Here is a 20,485-nt window from a genome sequence, read left to right as displayed (position 1 = left end):
ACAATAACCATTTTTTTGTGACACAAATGAATAAACTTCCAACATATGAGTTAATGGGTTTGAAATCATCACCTCATCAATGGGTGGGAAGAAAAAATGATAAAAAATGTAACAGTTATTTATTTGTGATAGGGCCAATACCTGTACTTGGAGCAGCTTCAGTATCCTGCACTGTATGTTCTGGCTCTGCAGCAGCTGAAAAACAGAACCAGAAAACTTTAGTGGAAAAGGTTTTGATGAGGGAAGTACAAACCAAACTTGACTCTTCGCTGTTTTAAAACTAATAGAGTCACTTTCCTTCCATATGCTCATTCCTAGTCTGGGACTAAAGAGACAGTAGAAATTTGACCTCTGTAGAAAGGTCAGAAAGCACAAGGAAGTAAAATGCACTATGGCAGCAACCAGAGAGGACGGCTATATGTTGTTTCTGCAAACTGAATAAGCAGAAGAAACCAAACCTGCCAGGAAATTCTAGGTCTCTCAAAAGGATGGGAATGTTAGAAGTATATAAAAACTTGCAAAGGATAGACAAATTCAAGAGTAATCGTATATAGTATTTAGTTCAATTCACAAGGACAAATACCATAAAGACTTGGATCAGAAGTAGGCCTTTCGACCCATTGAGTATGCTTGGCCATTCATGAGATCATGACTGATCCGATGCAATAATCCTCAACTCCACTTTCCCGCCTTATCACTATAACCTTTGCGTTCTTACTGATTAAATATCTGTCAGTCTCAGTTTTAAACATATTTAACCCAGCTTCTAGAGCCCACTGTAGTAAAGAATTCCACAGATTCATTACTCTAGAGAGGAAATTCCTCCTTATCTGTTTTAAGTAGTCAACCCTTTCTTCTGAGATCTGGTCCTAGACACACTCACAAGGGGATTCAGCCTCTCAGCATCTGAGGCTCCTATATTGAGGAGCAAGCTATATTTCAAATACAATAGCCATTTTAGTGACACAAATGGATAAACTTCCAACATATGAGTTAATGGGTTTGAAATTATCATCTCCACCAATGGTGAGAAGAAAACATGACAAATAAATGTAGCAGATGTTTGCCTGTGATAGGGCCAATACCTATTCTTAGAGCAGCTTCAGTCTTCTGCACTTTACGTTCTGGCTCTGCAGCAGCTGAAAAATAGAAGCAGAGAACTCCAGTGAAGGAGCTTTGATGAGGGAAGTACAAAACCAAACTTGACCCTTCACTATTTTAAAACAAGTAGGGTTTTCTAGAGTCACTTTTCTTCCATATTCTCATCCTTAGTCTGAAATACCCATGAAAAGTGTAACCTTCGCGCTTCAAATTGCACAGCATCATTAAAAGTTCTCTAAGTCTACTTTTAGATGAATATAAATTGGAGAAAGATTAGAATAAAATGGGGAATTGTTTTCACCTGGAGAGTGATAGGAGGTCTGATACTCACTAGCTGAAAAGGTGGCCAGGGCAGACACTCTCACTGTACTTTACAAATATTGAGGAAACAGGAGGATCAACTAGTATGGTGCATCTGATGAGGTCTACATAGATTTTAGCAAAACTTCCAACAAGGTCCCATATGACCAACTGTCAGAATATTATAGCTCACAGGATCCATGGGGAAAGTTGGATCTAAAATTGGTTCACTGGTAGGAAGTGAAAGGTTACGATAAAGGGGTTGTGCTTTGTGATTGGAAGGCTGTTTCCCATATACTTCTGCAGGGTTCAGCCCTTTGTTATTTGTGCTATTGATGATTTAGACATAAATACAATGACCACGATTAAGAGGCTCGCATCAGACCTGGAAATTGGTGTGCAGTTGACAGCAAGGAAAAAAGTTGCAGTCTACGGGAACATACTGATCAACTGTCCAGATAGGTAGACAAATGAAATTCAGTAAAATGCAAAGTCTTGCATTTGAGGAAAATAAAAGATCTCCTACTCTCAATGTTATAAAGTCAGAGTCACAGAGATTTACACAGAGATTTGGATTGAGAACTGGTTGGGAAATAGGAGACAGAGGGTAGTTGTGGAGGGTACCTTGTCGGGCTGGAGGCCAGTGACCAGTGGTGTGCCGCAGGGCTCGGTACTGGGACCTCTCCTCTTTGTAGTCTACATAAATGACTTAGAAGAGGGAGTAGGTGGTGTGATCAGCAAGTTTGCTGATGACACCAAGATGGCAGGGTTGGCGGGTACAGAACTGGATTGTCAGGTGATACAACAGGATATAGATAGGTTGGTGCAGTGGGCAGATAGGTGGCAGATGGCATTTAATCCTGACAAATGCGAGGTGATGCATTTTGGAAGGAATAATGCAGAGAGGAGTTATGTGATAAAAGGTAGGCCGATTAGGAGTATAGATGTACAGAGAGACCTGGGAGTGCAGGTCCACAAATCCATGAAGGTTGTGTCACAAGTGGAGAACGTTGTTAGGAAGGCTTATGGGATGTTAGCCTTTATAGGAAGGGGCTTAGAGTATAAAAGCTGCCGTCTAATGCTTCAGTTATACAGAACGTTGGTTAGACCGCATTTGGAGTACTGCGTCCAGTTCTGGTCACCTTATTACCGGAAGGACGTGGAGTCTCTGGAAAGGGTGCAGAGGAGGTTTACCAGGATGTTGCCTGGCATGGGGGGACTGGGTTACGAGGAGAGACTGAAGAGACTGGGGCTATTCTCCTTGGAAAGAAGGAGATTGAGAGGGGACATGATAGAGGTATATAAGATACTGAAGGGAATAGATAGAGTTAATAGTGAGAGACTGCTCCCTAGACTGGGTACGAACACAAGAGGTCATCAATTAAGGGTGAGGGGGGGGAGGTATAATTTGGAGGTAAGAGGAAGGTTCTTTACACAGAGAGTTGTGGGGGTCTGGAATGCGCTACCGAGTAGGGTGGTGGAGGCAGGCACGTTGGACTCGTTTAAGATGCAGTTAGATAGGCATATGAGTGAAACGGGAATGGAGGGATATGGTAGGGGCTATTAAATAGGGTAAACCTCGGGAGACACCGGAAGGGCAGGCTGTATAACTAATATGTTTTGTCTTTATTCCACAGGTGGAGGTCCACCTCGTGTCAAGCGAGGGGCATGCACACGGCGGGTTGTGCGTGGGCTGCTCTTGGAAGTCCAGGAGTGGCCTAGTACTTCATGTCGGTGTGTGTGCTTGATCCTGGACCGATAGACGGGCTCCACAACAGCTCAGTGACTAGCACTGCTAGCTGTGCAGATACATGGATTTGGGCCTGTGTCTGTGGGAGTTTGCGCATTCTCCCTGTGGTTGCGTGGGTTTCCTCCGGGCGCTCCGGTTTCCTCCCACACCCCAAAGATGTGCTCTTAGGCTAATTGGTTTCCACCAAATTGACACTATTTCTTCCCTGAATCTGACTGAGTAGGGTCCCATTCGTAGACATGCAGGGTAGAATAGGTGTAGGGCGATGCGGCGGCGCGGGCTCGTTGGGCCGAAGGGCCTGTTTCCCGTGCTGGGTTGTTCTTTGAGCTCTTTCTTTACACCATGGAAACTTGCCCTTTGGCCCAACTTGTCCATGCCACCCCTTTTTTTTGAATCCCTAAACTAATTCCAATTGCCTACGTTTGGCCCATATCCCTCTATACCCATCTTACCTATATGACTGCCTAAATGCCTTTTAAAAGACAAAATTGTAATGCCTCTACAACTACCTCTGGCAGCTTGCTCCAGACACTCACCACCCTCTGCGTGGAAAAAAAATTGCCCTCTGGACTCTTTTGTATCTCTCCCCTCTCACCTTAAACCTATGCCCTCTAGTTTTAGAATCACCTACCTTTGGGAAAAAATATTGACCATCTAGGCTGATCTATGCCCCTTATTATTTTACAGACCTCTATAAGATCACTCTTCAGCCTCCTACGCTCCAGAGAAAAAAGTTCTAGTCTATCCAGCCTCTCCTTATAACTCAAACCATCAAGTCCTGGTAGCATCCTAGTAAATCTTTTTTGCATTCTTTCTAGTTTAATAATATCATTTCTGTAATAGAGTGACCAGAACTGTACACAGTATTCCAAGTCTGGCCTTACCAAAACCTTACCAAGATGCCCCAGCTCCTTTTTTGACCAATGAAATCAAGCATACCGAATGCCTTCTTCACCACTCTGTCCCCCTGCGATGCCACTTTCAAGGAGTTATGAACATGTATCCCGAGAGCTCTCTGTTCTATAACTCTCCCCAACGCCCTACCATTAACTGAATAAGTCCTGCCCTGGTTCAATCGACCAAAATGCATCACCTCGCATTTATCTAAATTAAACTCTATCTGCCATTCGTCAGCCCACTGGTCCAATTGATCAAAATCCCATCGCAATCCTAAATAACCTTCTTCACTGCCCACTATGCCTTATTCTTAGTTTAATCTGTAAACTTACTAACCATGCCTCCTATATTCGCACCCAAATCATTAATATAAAAGACAAATAACAGTGGACCCATTACCGATCCCTGAGGCATACCGTTGGTCGCAGGTCACTAATGTGAAAAACAAACCTCTACAACCACCCTCTGGCTTCTGTCATCAAGCCAATTTTGTATCCATTTAGCTATCTCACCCTGGACCATGTGAGATTTAACCTTATACAACAACCTACCATGCAGTGCCTTGTCAAAGGCCTTGCTAAAGTGCGTGTAGGCAACATCAACCGCACTGCCCTCATCTACTTCTTGATTACCCCTTCAAAAAACTCAATCAAATTTGTGAGACATGATGTTCCACCCACAAAGCCATGCTCTCTGTCCCTAATCAGTCCTTGCCTCTCTAAACGTTTGTAGGCCCTGTCTCTCGAAATACCTTCTAATAACATACTCAACAGTGATGGCTTCCTGAAATTCAGGACCATCTTGGGAGGGGATAGAGGCAAATGAGAGAAGATCAGAGTGAAGATGAAAAGCTCGGTGAACGGAACACAATTGTGCACTTTTCCAACAGTTGAATACGTAAGATGGAATTCTAAATTTTAACCTGATGCTGAAGTTCATCTGAACAACACTGAAGTCATGGACCGAACAAACAGCCCACTTTCACAAGCATGATAAGCATAAAACAATTTTTCAAAGCTAATTTTGAATATCCACCCATAAAATATTTCATAATCTGTGTACAGTAAGGTCTTCAGCCTGGAAATCTAAACTAAAATTTTATTAATTAGTTACAGGTAAGGCTTACATTAACACTCAAAGAAGTTAGTGTGAAATTCCCCTAGTCGCCACACTACAGCACTTGTTCGGGTCAATGCACCTAACCAGCAACTTTCAGAATGTGGGAGGAAACCAGAGCACCTGGAGGAAACCCATGCAGACATACGTGGAAGGTGCAAACTTCAACTGATGGTGACCCAAGCTGGGAATCAAACGCAGGTCCCTGGCGCTCTGAGGCAGCGGTGCTAACCACTGTACCGCCCAGAACTGAGTTATCCAGAAATTTTTAACTTAGATTTGAACAACTCTCAGCATCATTTTTATACAGTACTTCAGGAGCAGAAGCACAGTATTGAGTATATTTTATTACAGCTTTCTAAACTTTCCATACTGCCTCAGGTAAATATTTATATCTCTTGTTGCTTTCCAGTTCACACTAGTGGTTAGGCATTTTAACATCATTCTATGTTCCATAAAATTCCAAAATCTAGAAACGACTTGGTCCTAATCATTCCAGACTGGACATTGCAGACTGGAAAGATTACAATGTATATCCCCACCATGTAGAGAAAATAAAAAGTTTAACAGTTAAAACATTAGAAGAAATTAGGACATAGGCAACTCAATTACTGAAAATCAAAGCAAGCTTTCAAACATTGTAAAGGCCTGGACAAATTTTGATTCGGAGAAGAGATACATAGCAATCAGCTTTGACAGTTGGATAGACAACATTATTGTGCAAGGAGAATAAAAATCTGAATCCATATTGCTTACAATGCTTAATTTTGATCGTTTAATTATGCCAATAACTTACGTTTTTCTGCAACCCTTTTTACAGCAGTTTTCTCACTGGGCTTTGTATCAATTTTCTCGAAGACAACCTGAAATTTAAAATATAACAAATAACTTAATTGAGAAAACATTTTTACCTATATTAGACAAATCCATTGCAAAAGTCTTTAGTTTTTATGTTTAACTACAACCTGTCCACCTGGTGAAGTTACAATATAGGACTATTTGCATGCCAAATAGGTGAAGTATATAACAGACAAAGCTAAGCGATCCCACAACCAACAGATTAGATATAAACTCAGCAGTTTTGCAACATCTAGCTATGAATGGTGGTGGAAATTAAACAACTGTAGGAGGTTCCGCAGATAACCATATCCTGAATGATGGGGTAGCCCTGCACATCAGTACAAAGGCAAGGCATAAGCTTCCAGCACAGCAAATGCCATTTAATATTTAATCATGCTGCCAACATAATCAAAGGTATTTTTTACCTTGACTATCTGACAAAGCAACAGAGGGTTCATGGTGGTGCTGCTACTATTAAGAGACAGTGCCGGCATGATCACAAAATTGGTTAACAGGCAGGTTGTATAGGAATAGTCATCAGTAATTTTTCAGACTGGAAGTATGCAGGGTTAGCCTTCAAGAGGTAGCATTGGGAACATTGTTCTTTTAGATTTATATTAACAACCTGATGAGGATATCCAGTAAAAAGTCTGACAACACCAGGTTTTAGTCCAACTGACTTATTTGATAGTAAATTGGTTGGACTAAAACCTGGTGTTGTTCAGACTTCTTATTGTGTTTACCCCAGTCCAACGCCGGCACATCCACATCATGAGGATATCCAGGGCATAATTTCAAAGTTTGCACACAACATGATGCTTGGTAATGTGGTATATAAAAAGAGGAGGATAGTAATAGACAATCAGAATGACATACACAACAGGTAAAATGGGTAGACATGTGGCTGGTGAAATTTAATGCAGAGAAATGTGAAGTAATGGGTTCTGATAAGAACAATGTACACAGTATAAGTTGTTATAATTTTAGGAGGAATGCCGGAACAGAGAAATCTGGCAGTATGCTACATAAATCTTTACAGGTGGCAGGACAACTTGAGAAGGTTGTTACAAAGCATTTTGGATCCTTAGTTTTATGAACAGACAGTACAAAAGTAAGGAAATTACGGTAAACTTTACAAATCTTTATAGACCCCATTTGGCATATTGCAGCCCATTCTGGACACCACACTTCACGATGTCAAGGATGCATAGAGGGTGCAGAGGCGAGATACTAGAATGGTACCAGATTCTATGGCATAGAGATACCATAGAAGCGAGGGCTATTCTCCTCAGAACAAAGAAGTTTACTGAAAATTTAATGTAGATGTTCAAAATTATGAATGGTTATGAAAGATTAAAAAAGGAGAAACTAGTTCCAGTGATAGAAGAGTCAGTAAACAGAAGATACAGATTTAAGGTAACATCAACATCAAATGAAACCCATTGCATAGAAAGGTGAGGCTGTAAATTTTGCAAAGACATAGGGAGTTTTTGCAGCTTTGCATATGGAATCTTCTATTGTATTAAATAATGGCACAGAATGAATACAAATGAGGCCATATACAATGGCCAATTATTTCAGTATTGGAATATGGTGCTGAGTAAAGGGTACTTCAGTTTCAGGAGGATATCCATTAAGTTATAAGGAATAAGACTTTCCTTTTGGGGAAAGGCCAGAGAAACTGAGACACAAAAGCACAAAGTTAATGGCTACACAAAACAGCGCATGTTTTGTGCTTCTGTACCTTCCAGAACTACGAGTCTTGTTTACCTAAAATTCCGCCAGTCTCTATATTCAACAAATTAACTGCCATTTTTGTCACCACCAATATTCTCCCCCCACCACTGTCCCTTCCAGCATTCCTAAGGAACCATTTGAAAAATTCTGGTCCACTTCTGAATCACCAACACTCCCTCCCCTACCCACAACACCTCATTTTTCAATCCAGCACTTTACAACGTTCCAGACTCAATACAGAGTTCAAAGGTTTCAGATCATGTCCACCACCCCCATTTTTTTCCAAACGTCAGTTACTGGTAATGATTGGTGATCATTTGCAATGACTGCAGACCCAACTTTATTTACTTGCCACATTACCAGTTACTTTTGGTTTAAACCATCATCTCTTTTTGTCAGCTAATGAAGCATGCCTTCAATCCTATCACAAAGCGTCCCTTTCGAGCTTCCTTCTATTCTTTTCACGCTACCTTTGTATGGAATTTGTTATATTTCTTAAGTTTTCCAAACTGATGAAAGTATTCGATCTGAAAAGTTAATTGTCATTTCTCTCAGATGACATTTGACCTACTGAGGACATGTCGATTTTTGTTTTTATTTTCACATTTCCAACGTCAGTTGTATTTTGCCTTAGTTACAAAGCATGTGATGCACATCAAAGTAAACCATTCTTTCAAAGAGTGCTCCAGCACAATGAGCTGATTCTACGAAACACATGAGTGACATTGACAGTGTACAGTAAGAAGTCTCACAACACCAGGTTAAAGTCCAACAGGTTTATTTGGTATCACAAGCTTTCACAGCACTTCGAAAGCTTGTGATACCAAATAAACCTGTTGGACTTTAACCTGGTGTTATGAGACTTCTTACTTGTACCCACCTCAGTCCAACACTGACATCTCCACATCATTGGCAGCAAAGTTTAGTGTTGACAGTGTTTACTGGATAGAGAAGTATGTTGGAAACTTGAGAGTCAAAGCTATGATCGATCAGTTCCTCTTAAAAATATGAAAGAGAATAAAGCAGGCCTAATTCATACAGAAAGGTAAGAAGATTATAGCCATTGCAACTTCATGATCATGGTAGATAGAAAGGTGAAATAACTGACTAGCCGCAAAGAAGAGTCACTTGGTACCTTGAAAGTCTTAAAGAAATATGCCTCTATGTTCCTTGCTGCAAGTTCTTGTTGTTAACAGGATAATTTGTATATAAACAACCTACAAGCAGATTTGTACCTACCTTCACCTTTCCTCTGCCATCTGTTTTTTCAATTTCCAGTGCTTTTCTGAAGACAAATTCTTTCCATTCAGAAGGTTTTAGTTTTTCTCCCTCATACTTAAGAATGTATGGATGATGCTTTTCCTGAAAACAAGCATTATGTTACTGAATGTCAACCTTCCAACGCTGATCAATTTTGGTAACAGTACTGCACTGATTGAAAAAGTGCTTCATGCTAAAGCAACTGAGTATTTGGCACTTTTTTTTAATTGCCAACATTACACTTAAGGCTTGGACACTGATTAGCCAAAGTATATCAAAAGCAGCTTGTATTTAGTTAGGACCTTAATTTATTAAAATATCCTAAGATGTTTCAAAGTAGCATTGTCAGATGAAATTTGTTACCCAGTCACATATGTTGATATTCAGGTGAATGACAAAATACTTGATTATAGAGGTAGATTTAAGTATGGCCTAAAGGAGAAGTGGACAGGCAGAGAGAGGTTTACAGAGCGAATTCCAGAGCTTAATGCCCAGGCAGTAAAAGGCATAGACACTAGAGAAATTCTGGAAAATTGGGATTGCGCACAAGGTCAGAATTGGAGAGCAGCACAAAGATCTTTTGTGTGTGTGTGTGTGTGTGTGTGTGTGTGTGTGGAGGGGGGGTGGTGTTATATAGCTAGGGTAGGTTATGGAGATAAGAAGGCAAGAGGAACATAAAAAATATAAGCAAGAGTAGCCCATATGATGATTCAAGCCTGTTCGGCATTCAATAAGATCAAAGCTGACTTGATCCTAGCCTCAACTCAATTCAAAAATCTATCTCTGAATCATTGAATATATTCAAAGATTCAATCTCTACAGCTCTTGGAGTTGAGAATTCCAAAGATTCATGATTTTCAGAGAAGAAATTCTGTCTCATCTCCATCCTGAAAAGGAGAACTATTATTCTGGTTCCAGATTTCTCCATGATGGCAGCATTATCACAGCATCTACTCTGTCAAGTTCTCTCAGGATCTTATATACTTCAGTAAGATCACCTCTCAATTTAACAAACTCATAAGCTAATGTCTGCCAGTGAGAGGTGATAAGTGAATGGAACTCAATTAGAATTAAGCAGAAAAGTTATCATTGGTCAATGATATTGTTTTGTGTAAACAGTTTGCTGATCACAGATTCATGGCTCCAGCCGACATGCAGAAACTTTGCAAGGGTCACTCAGATCTTCTCAGAACATGAAATAGAGAGCTAAGTACTATGTATTGAAGTATTTCTAATTCATGCAGTTGTATTCTCCCTTAGTATAATATTCCATAATCGCAACAATTGAGAGCACACAATTAAACTAAAGTTTTTATTTCGAGCATTTTATTTATTACTGAATATAAACTTACCAGATAATTTGCCATGTGTTTAGCTCCAAGGAGGTGGGGGAGAAACCAGGTGAGTTCTGATTTACAGTAGCACAGTTTACAGACAAATTGTGGATTTGTATTTTGATCATTACGATATTCAACCACATAGTCAAGACCTACAGATTTAAGAATTAGCATCAGAAAATATCCTCCAAAGAGATTACTTCATCAAATGAGCAGCTTAGCTAATAAATTGATGTATTGATATTACATTGAGATATTAGTAATAGATTTTTTAATGCTGTTTTTGAAAATGTTTTGTCCATTGTTTAAGATGAAAAGTTAACAAGCTCAACTAAAAGTGACAAAAGAATTCCATAAAAATGCATAAACCACCTGCATGTTAATAACTGCATACTGTAATCTTAAGTAGCATTTAAAACTGGGAGACAGAGCGACAAAGAAGTTGCATAACACCCAATGTAAGAATATTTTTCAATATGTTAAATACACTTAAATTTTACACTCATGGAAATGGTGTGTAGCTAACTTATAAGGAATCATAATCAGTTAGATACCACTAACAGTCTGGATTCCGATGAAAAATACACGTACAACATACAATATCCTATCTTTCTCTTCACAGGTGTGACTGACCTGTGTATTTTCAAGCTTTGCTTCAAAATTTCAACATTTGGGGTCACTGGGGTCTTTTAAAAGACTTCTGGATGAGTATATGGGATCTAATGGCATTGGAAGTTACAGATAGTTCTATGGCTTGGTAGGTATAGATGTGATCGGTGCAACTTGTGGGCCGAAGGGCCTGTTTGTGCTGTAGTGTTCTATGTTCTATATTTGTTGTCATTCTGTTTACATACTGACCAAACCAAAGAATCTTCTGCTACACGTTTTCTCCACAAAGTATCAGAATCACAGTAGTTACAGCACAGGAAGCCATTTGTACCTTCATGTTATTGTCGGCTTACTGCAAGAGTTATTCACCTAGTCCCATTCTGCTGCCTTTTCCCCATAGCCCTGAAGACTTTCTCTTTAAATAATTACATAAGTTTCTTTTGAAAGCCACAAGTGAATCTCCCACCACCACACTCGTCAGTAAATTCCAGATCCTAACTACTCATTGTGTAAAGACGTTTTGTCATGTCTCCATTGATTATTTCGCCCAACAGTTTAAATCTGTGTCTTCTGAGTTCTTGATCCTTCCACTAATGGGAACGGTTTATCCCAATTTACTCTGTCCAAATTTTTTATCAAATTTCTCTTCTCCATGTACAACAGCCATAGCTTGTCTAATATATTACTTAACTGAAACTCCTCACCCCGGAACCAGTTCCTTGAATATCTTCCTCACCCTAATGCCTTGTGTCCTCCTTAAAGTTGCCCAGAATTGGACCCAATACTCTAGCTGAGGCCAAAACAGGTTTATCATAACTTCCTTGTCTTTGTACTAAATATCCCTATTTATAAAGCACAGGATCCTACATGCTTTATTAACTATTCCTTCAAACCACCCGGTCAACTTCAATGATTTGTGACATATACATGCATCCCCTTTATTTTATACTGTCTCTTATTCTTGGTACCAAAATGAAACATTTCACATTTCTCTGGATTAAATTTGTTTTGCCACTTGTTTGCCCATTCCATCAATCATGTCCTTTTGAAGTTTATTATCCTCCTCACTGTTCATAAAATTTTCAAGTTCTGCATCGTTTACAAGTTTGAAATTTTGTCCTGGATTTCCAAGTCTGGGTCACCAAGAAAAATAGGGGTTTAACAATGACCCCTAGGGAACCCTATTTATAAACCTTCCTTCAGCTTGATAAATATCTGTTCTCCACTGTTCTGCTTTCTGTTACTCAGCCAATTTCATATTCATGCATACTGACCCTTTTATTCCATGAGCTCCAATTTTGCTCACAAGACTGTAAATGTGGCACTTTATCAAATCACTTTTGAAGTCCATGTACACCACAACAATACTAACCTCATATGCCTTCTCTGTTACATCATCAAAAAAACTCAAGCAAGTTAGATAAATATGATCTGTCCTTAGAAAATCCATGCTGATTTTCTGTTCTTGCCCAAAGTGACCTTTTTTAAAATTCATTCACTGGACATGGGCGTCGCTAGCTGGCCAGCAATAAATCCTTAGTTGCCCTTGAGAAGGTGGTGGTGAGTTGCCTTCTTGAATTGCTGCAGTCCATGTTCTGAGGGTTGAGCCACAATGTCATTAGGGAGGGAATTCCATGGTTTTGACCCAGTGACTGCAAAGGAACGGCAATATATTTCCGTGTCAGGATGGTGAGTGGCTTGGAGAGACACTTGCAGAAGGTGGTGTTCCCATTTAGGTGCTGGCTTTTTCATCCAGATGGAAATGGCCATGGGTTTAGAAGGTGCTATTTAAGGATCTTTGGTGAATTGCTGCAGTGCATCTTGTAGATAGTACACACTGCCACTGAGCGTCGGATTGAGTGTTTGTAGATGTGGTGTGAAAAGGAATGTAGTAGTAATTGGGGATAGTGTGGTTAAGGGTATTGACACTGTCCTTTGTCACAATGACAAAGTGCACAGAAGGGTGTGTTGTCTGCCTGGTGCTCGGGTCCAGGTTGTCGCATCTGGGCTGCAGAGGAACCTGGAGTGGGAGGATGAGAATCCGGTCGTTGTAGTATATGTGGGTGCCAACAACGTAGGCAAAATGCAAACTGAGGATCTGGGGAGGGAGTTTGAAAAGCTGCGAATGGAATTAAAAAGTAGAACCGACAAGGTGGTTATCTCCGGACTACTGCCTGAACCGAGTGCAGACGGGCGTAGGGTTGATAAGATTAAGGAAGTGAATGGGTGGCTCAGGGATTGGTGTGGGAGGAATGGGTTTGAATTTATGGGGCATTGGCATCAGTATTGGGGTAGGTGGGACCTGTTCAGGTGGGATGGGGTTGGTCTGAACCGTGCTGGGACCAGAGTCCTGGCTAATCGTGTAAATAGGACTGTAGTTAGGGCTTTAAACAAATTAGTGGGGGGGAGGGTGCGAGGATAGGTGACATTACGGGGTCTAAAGTAAAGGAGAGGGTGCAGGTAAGGGGGGAGGCCAAGGATGTCCCAATAAAAGGAGTAGGGGGCGTGAGTATGGTTGGTGGCGTTCTGGCAAATAGGGTACAGGTGAAGGCTGGGATGAAGGCACTTTATCTGAATGCACGAAGCATTCGGAATAAATTGGATGAGCTGATGGCGCAGTTCAGCACAAATGGATATGATCTGGTGGCCATTACAGAGACGTGGCTGCAAGGTGACAGGGACTGGGAGCTGAATGTCCAGGGGTATCAAGTGTTTAGGAAGGAACATAGAACATAGAACATTACAGCGCAGAACAGGCCCTTTGGCCCACGATGTTGCGCCGACCAGTTAAAAAAAAAACAACAATGACCCACTAACCTAAACCAATCCCTTTTCGTCCATAAACCTGTCCACAGACCTCTTAAATGCCCCCAAACTAGGCGCATTTACAACTGCAGCAGGCAGGGCATTCCAATCCCTCACCACCCTCTGGGTAAAGAACCTACCCCTGACGTCTGTCCTATAACTACCCCCCCTTAGTTTAAAGCCATGCCCCCTCGTGCTAGATTTTGCCATCAGAGGAAAAAGGCTATCACTATCCACCCTATCTAAACCTCTAATCATCTTATATGTTTCAATAAGATCCCCTCTTAGCCGCCTTCTTTCCAGCGAAAACAACCCCAAATCCCTCAGCCTCTCCTCATAGGATCTCCCCTCCATACCAGGCAACATCCTGGTAAACCTCCTCTGCACCCTCTCCAAAGCCTCCACATCCTTCCTGTAATGTGGGGACCAGAACTGCACACAATACTCCAAGTGCGGCCGCACCAGAGTTGTATACAGTTGCAACATAACGCTACAACTCCTAAATTCAATCCCCCTACCAATAAACGCCAAGACACTGTATGCCTTCTTAACAACCTTATCTACTTGATTCCCAACTTTCAGGGATCTATGTACACATACACCTAGATCCCTCTGCTCCTCCACACTATTCAAAGTCTTCCCATTAGCCCTATACTCAACACATCTGTTATTCCTACCAAAGTGAATTACCTCACATTTCTCTGCATTAAACTCCATCCGCCATCTCTCGGCCCAGCTCTGCAACCTGTCTAAGTCTTCCTGCAAACTATGACACCCTTCCTCACTATCTACCACACCTCCGACTTTGGTGTCATCAGCAAATTTACTGATCCACCCAACTATACCCTCATCCAGATCATTAATAAAAATCACAAACAGCAGTGGCCCCAACACAGATCCCTGAGGCACACCACTTGTAACCGAACTCCATGATGAATATTTACCGTCAACCACTACCCTCTGTCTCCTATCCGCTAGCCAATTCCTAATCCAGTTCCCTAGATCACCCCCAATCCCATACATCTGCATTTTGTGCAGAAGCCTACCATGGTGAACCTTATCAAACGCCTTACTAAAATCCATATACACCACGTCCACTGCCTTACCCCCATCCACCTCTTTGGTCACTTTCTCAAAAAACTCAATAAGGTTAGTAAGGCACGACCTACCCGCCACAAAACCATGCTGACTATCTCCAATCAACTCATTACTCTCCAAATAACTATAAATCCTATCCCTAATAATTTTTTCCAAAACCTTGCCCACAACAGAAGTGAGACTCACCAGTCTATAATTCCCGGGGAAGTCTCTGTTCCCCTTCTTAAACAATGGGACAACATTCGCTAACCTCCAATCATCTGGTACTATACCAGAGGCCAACGACGACCTGAAGATCAGAGCCAGAGGCTCTGCAATCACTTCTCTTGCCTCCCAGAGAATCCTGGGGTAAATCCCATCCGGACCAGGGGACTTATCTATTTTCAGACCCTCCAGAATATCCAGCACATCCTCCTTATCAACTGTAACACTGTCAATTCTACTCCCCTGCAACCCAGTGTCCTCCTCAGCTATATCCATGTCCCCCTGCGTGAACACCGAAGAGAAATATTGGTTCAATGCTTCACCAATCTCCTCCGGTTCCACACATAACTTCCCTCTGCCGTCTATAACTGGCCCTAACCTTGCCCTAACCAACCTTCTGTTCTTGACATACCTATAGAACGCCTTAGGATTCTCCTTAACCCTATCAGCCAAAGTCTTCTCATGTCCTCTTTTAGCCCTTCTTAGCTTGCTCTTCAACTCCCTCTTAGCCAATCTAAAGCTCTCTAGTGCACTATCCGAGTGCTCACGTCTCATCCGAACATAAGCCTCCTTTTTCTTTTTAACCAACGAATCAACTTTTTTGGTGCGGGGGGCGTAGCTCTGCTGATTAAGGATAGCATCAGGGTGGTAGTAAGGGATGATATAGGAACCAAAGAGCAGAACGTGGAATCGTTGTGGGTTGAGATTAGGAACAGCAAAGGGAGGAAGACGCTGGTGGGTGTCGTTTATAGGTCCCCGAATAATGATCTGGAGGTGGGGCGGGCTGTTAACGCGCAAATAAATGTGGCGTGCAGGAATGGAACGGCGGTAATTATGGGGGATTTCAATCTACATATTGATTGAACATAAGAACATAAGAAATAGGAGCAGGAGTAGGCCATCTAGCCCTTTGAGCCTGCCCCGCCATTCAATAGGATCATGGCTGATCTGTCGTGGCTCAGTTCCACATTCCTGCCCTCTCCCCATAACCCTTAATCCCCTCGCTTATCAAAAACCCATGATTGGTTGACCCGTGTTGGACGCGGTGGGCTTGAGGAGGAGTTCTTGGAATGCTGCCGGGATAGTTTCCTTGAACAGTATGTGTTGGAGCCGACAAGGGAGCGAGTTATCTTGGATCTGGTGTTATGTAATGAGGTGGGTAGAATTAGGGAGCTTGTGGTGAAGGATCCTCTTGGGAAGAGTGATCATTGTATGGTGGAGTTTCTGATGCAGATGGAGGAGGAGAAAGTGGGTTCCCGGACACGTGTCCTTTGTTTGAACAGAGGGGAGTATGGTAGGATGAGAGAGGAATTGGCGAATGTTGATTGGGGGAGTGCGTTGGAAGGTAGGTCTGCTGAGGAACAGTGGAGGATCTTTAAGGAGATCTTTCTTGGTGCTCAGCAGAAATTTATTCCGATGGTTAAAAAGGATCGGAGGAGGAGAGGTAATCAGCCGTGGATAACGAAGGAGGTGAAGGAAAGTGTTAAATTAAAAGCGGATGTGTTTAGAGTAGCTAAGAGTAGTGGGCGAGAAGAGGATTGGGAGAGGTTTAAATGTCAGCGAAGGATGACAAAGAAATTGATAAAGAAGGGTAGGAGAAACTATGAAGCTGGGCTAGCGCTTAATATAAAAAAGGATAGCAAGAGTTTTTATAAATACATAAAAAGGAAGAGGCTGGCTAGGGTGAACGTTGGACCCTTAGAGGATGAGAGGGGGGACTTAGTGGTAGGGGATGGGGAAATGGCTGAGGCCCTGAATAACTTTTTTGTTTTGGTCTTCACGGAGGAGGACGTGAGTAATTTGCCGGGTGTTAGCAATGGAAAGATGGTAGGAGTGGAGGGCCTGAATGACATTATTGTTGCTAGAGAGGCGGTGCTCGACAGACTGGAGGGACTGATTGTGGACAAGTCCCCAGGGCCAGATGGAATGCATCCAAGGGTTCTGAAGGAAATGGCGGAGGTGATAGTGGATGCCTTGGTGATTATTTTCCAAACGTCGCTGGATTCCGGGGAAGGGCCAGAGGATTGGAAAACGGCTAATGTTACGCCGTTGTTTAAGAATGGTGGCAGGCAAAAGGCAGGGAATTATAGGCCGGTTAGTTTAACGTCTGTGGTAGGTAAAATGTTAGAATCCGCGATCAAGGAGAAAATAGCGAGGCATCTTGAGGAGAATTGTTTGGTAGAGCAGACGCGGCACGGTTTCGTTAAGGGGAAGTCGTGTCTGACGAATTTATTGGAGTTCTATGAGGATGTGTCTAGGGCGGTGGATAGAGAGCTGGTGGGTGTGGTCTTTCTTGATTTTCAGAAGGCGTTTGACAAGGTGCCTCACAAGAGGTTATTGCAGAAAGTCAGGGGGCATGGAGTTGGGGGTAGGGTGTTAGCGTGGATAGAGGATTGGCTGTCACATAGGAGGCAGAGAGTGGGGGTCAATGGGTGCTATTCGGATTGGCAGTTGGTGACTAGTGGAGTGCCCCGGGGTCGGTGCTGGGGCCTCAGCTATTCACCATTTATATAGATGATCTGGAGGGGGGAACCAAGTGTATGGTGTTGAAATTTGCTGATGACACCAAGATTGGTGGAACGGCAAATTGTGCGGAGGGTGTGGAGAGTCTGCAGAAGGATCTAGATAGGCTGGGCGAATGGGCCAGGAACTCGCAAATGGAATTTAATGTTGGCAAATGTGAGGTTGTCCACTTTGGTCGGAATAATGGTAGGAAGGACTACTACTTACATGGCGAAAAACTGCAGCATGCAACGGTGCAGAGGGACCTCGGGGTCCTTGTGCATGAGTCACAAAAACCCAGCCTGCAGGTGCAGCAGGTGGTCAGGAAGGCAAATGGGATGCTGGCCTTCATAGCGAGGGGGATTGAATATAAAAGTAGGGAGGTCTTGCTGCAGCTGTATAGGGCGCTGGTGAGGCCGCAGCTGGAGTACTGTGTGCAGTTTTGGTCGCCGTGCTTACGCAAGGATATTTTGGCCTTGGAGGGAGTGCAGAGGAGGTTTACTAGGCTGATACTGGAGTTGAGGGGGTTGAACTACGAGGAGAGGCTGAATAAACTAGGCTTGTACTCGTTAGAGTTTAGAAGAATGAGGGGAGATCTCATTGAGACATATAAGATGTTGAATGGGATGGATAGGATAGAGGTGGAGAGGCTCTTCCCGCTCAGAAAGGACAGTAGGACTAGAGGACACAGCCTCAGGATAAAGGGGGGGGCGGTTTAGAATGGAGTTGAGGAGGAACTTCTTCACCCAAAGGGTGGTGAATCTCTGGAATTCTCTGCCCGTTGAAGTGCTGGAGGCTGCCTCGCTCAATATTTTTAAGACGCGGGTTGATAAGTTTTTGATAGGTAAGGGGATTAAGGGTTATGGGGCGAGGGCGGGAATGTGGAACTGAGCCACGACAGATCAGCCATGATCTTATTGAATGGCGGGGCAGGCTCGAGGGCTAGATGGCCTACTCCTGATCCTATTTCTTATGTTATGTTCTTATGTGCCAATCAAGTGGGCTGCTTTGCCCTGAATTGTGTCAAGCACCTCGGGTGTTGTTGGAGCTGCACTCATACAGGCAAGTGAAGAGTACTTCATCACACTCCTGACTTCTGCCTTGTAGATGGTGGATAGACTTTGGGGAGTCAGGAGATAACTTACTGCTGCAGCATTCCTAGCCTCTGACCTGCTCTTGTAGCCACCGTGCTTTTGTGGTGAGTCCAGTTGAGTTTCTGGTCAATGGTGACCCCAAGGATGTTGACAGTGGGGGAATTCAGTGATGGTTACACCATTGAATGTCATGGGGTGGTGGATTTGTTCAGCCGCCGAATCCATAGAGAGTGCGGCCCTGGCGTTTCAGAGCGTACACCACATCCATGGCACTGACAGTCTTGTGCCTGGCATGCTCGGTGTAGGTGACCGCGTCCCTGATCACATTCTTCAGGAAAACCTTCAGCACCCGGCACGTCTCCTCGTAGATCAAGCCCGACATCCGCTTGACCCTGCCACAGCGAGCCAGGCGGTGGATGGCTGGCTTGGTGATGCCTTGGATGTTATCACGAAGCACTTTGCGGTGCCGCTTTGCTCTGCCTTTCCCCAGTCCTTTGCCTCCTTTTCCTCTGCCAGACATGATTCTTCTTCAGTCAAATCACTGGTTAGAGTGTCTCTTATTGTTGATGGTCATTGCCTGGCATTTGTGTGGTGCGAATGTCACTTGCCAGTTGTCAGCCCAAGCCTGGATATTGTCCAGATCTTGTTGCATTTGAGCACGGACTGCTTTCAGTATCCGAGGAGTCACAAATGTGCTGAACATTGTGCAGTCATTGGTAAACATCCCCACTTCTGACCTTATGACAGAGGGAAGGTCATTGATGAAGCAGCTAAAGATTGTTGGGCCTAGGACACTACCCTGAGGGATGCCTGCAGAGATATCCTGGAGCTGAGATGACTGACACTCTACAATCATCTTCCTATGTACCAGGTATGACTCCAAACAGAGTTTGCTCCCCTGCTACCCATTGGTTCCAGTTCCGCTAGGGCTCCTTTATGCCACACTCAATCAAATGTGCATCTCTTTTTGTCCCAAATTACTGCTAAAACTTTCCCCACCAAGGTTAAACTGGATGGCTTTTAAGCTTATCTTTTACACCCTATTGTGAACCAGAGTGGAACTTTTGCAATTTTTCAGGCACTACTCATGTATCCAACAAGGATTGGAAATTTACGGTCAATGCCTCCATAATTTCTACCCTTACTTCCCTCAACATCCCTGGATACTTTTTTTTAATAGATTTACAGGATGTGGATGCCATTGGCTAGATCAGCATTTATTGCCAATCTGTAGTTGCACTAGAGAAGGTGGTGATAAGCTGCCTTCTTGAGCTGCTGCAATCCCTAAGATGTACGTACACCCACAGTATATGCTGGAGTTCCAGTATGTTGACTCAATGACAGTGAAGGAAAGACAATATATTTCCAAGTCAGGGTGGTGGGTGATAGGAGGGGGACTTCCAGGTTCCCAGGTATCTACTGCTCTTGTTATTCTAAATGTTAAACATCATGGGTTTTGAAGGTGCTGCCTAAAAACCTGGAGTTCCTGCAGTGCACCTTGTAGGTGGTACTGTTGCAAAGTTGGGTAGAGTAATTGAAGATTGGTGTTTGTAAAGTAAAATGACAGAGAAAGCATTGCATAGTCCTTTAAAAGGTGGTGCTTTTCCTGCGCTTAGAGTTTAAAAAATGCAAGTACATAGGGAGCCCCAAACTGAAACATTTGTATCTGAAGGCCAAGCCGCAGTTTTTGCCAAGACAATAGATTTTTGAATTTAACCAATTTGAATCAGGCACTTAGATAACAAGAACCTATTAAGTTTAAATCTGATAGTTTTCACAATCTAGGACCAATCTTATTGTGGGAAATATTGAAATGTCATCAAAGATCTGTAGAA

The 20,485-nt window shown here is 42.8% G+C and overlaps 1 protein-coding gene across 5 annotated transcripts in view; it reads right to left on the bottom strand.

The window, feature by feature from the left end:
• The window catches only part of LOC145355866 (uncharacterized), a 92,261-nt gene that overhangs the window by 51,157 nt on the left and 20,619 nt on the right, over positions 1-20,485 (bottom strand). For all 5 annotated transcript variants that reach the window (XM_080208304.1, XM_080208322.1, XM_080208342.1 and 2 more), the window contains exons 6-10: positions 10,354-10,490; positions 8,981-9,103; positions 5,961-6,027; positions 1,086-1,139; positions 142-195 (exon numbers count right to left, since the gene is read on the bottom strand). In XM_080208304.1, coding sequence (XP_080064430.1) covers positions 142-195; positions 1,086-1,139; positions 5,961-6,027; positions 8,981-9,103; positions 10,354-10,490 — 435 coding nt within the window. The remainder of the gene's footprint in view (positions 1-141; positions 196-1,085; positions 1,140-5,960; positions 6,028-8,980; positions 9,104-10,353; positions 10,491-20,485) is intronic.

This window comes from Carcharhinus amblyrhynchos, chromosome 2 (genome assembly GCF_965287045.1).
Source record: "Carcharhinus amblyrhynchos chromosome 2, sCarAmb.v2.hapA, whole genome shotgun sequence".
Lineage (NCBI taxonomy): Eukaryota > Metazoa > Chordata > Chondrichthyes > Carcharhiniformes > Carcharhinidae > Carcharhinus > Carcharhinus amblyrhynchos.
This window is presented reverse-complemented; position numbering and strand designations above follow the sequence as displayed.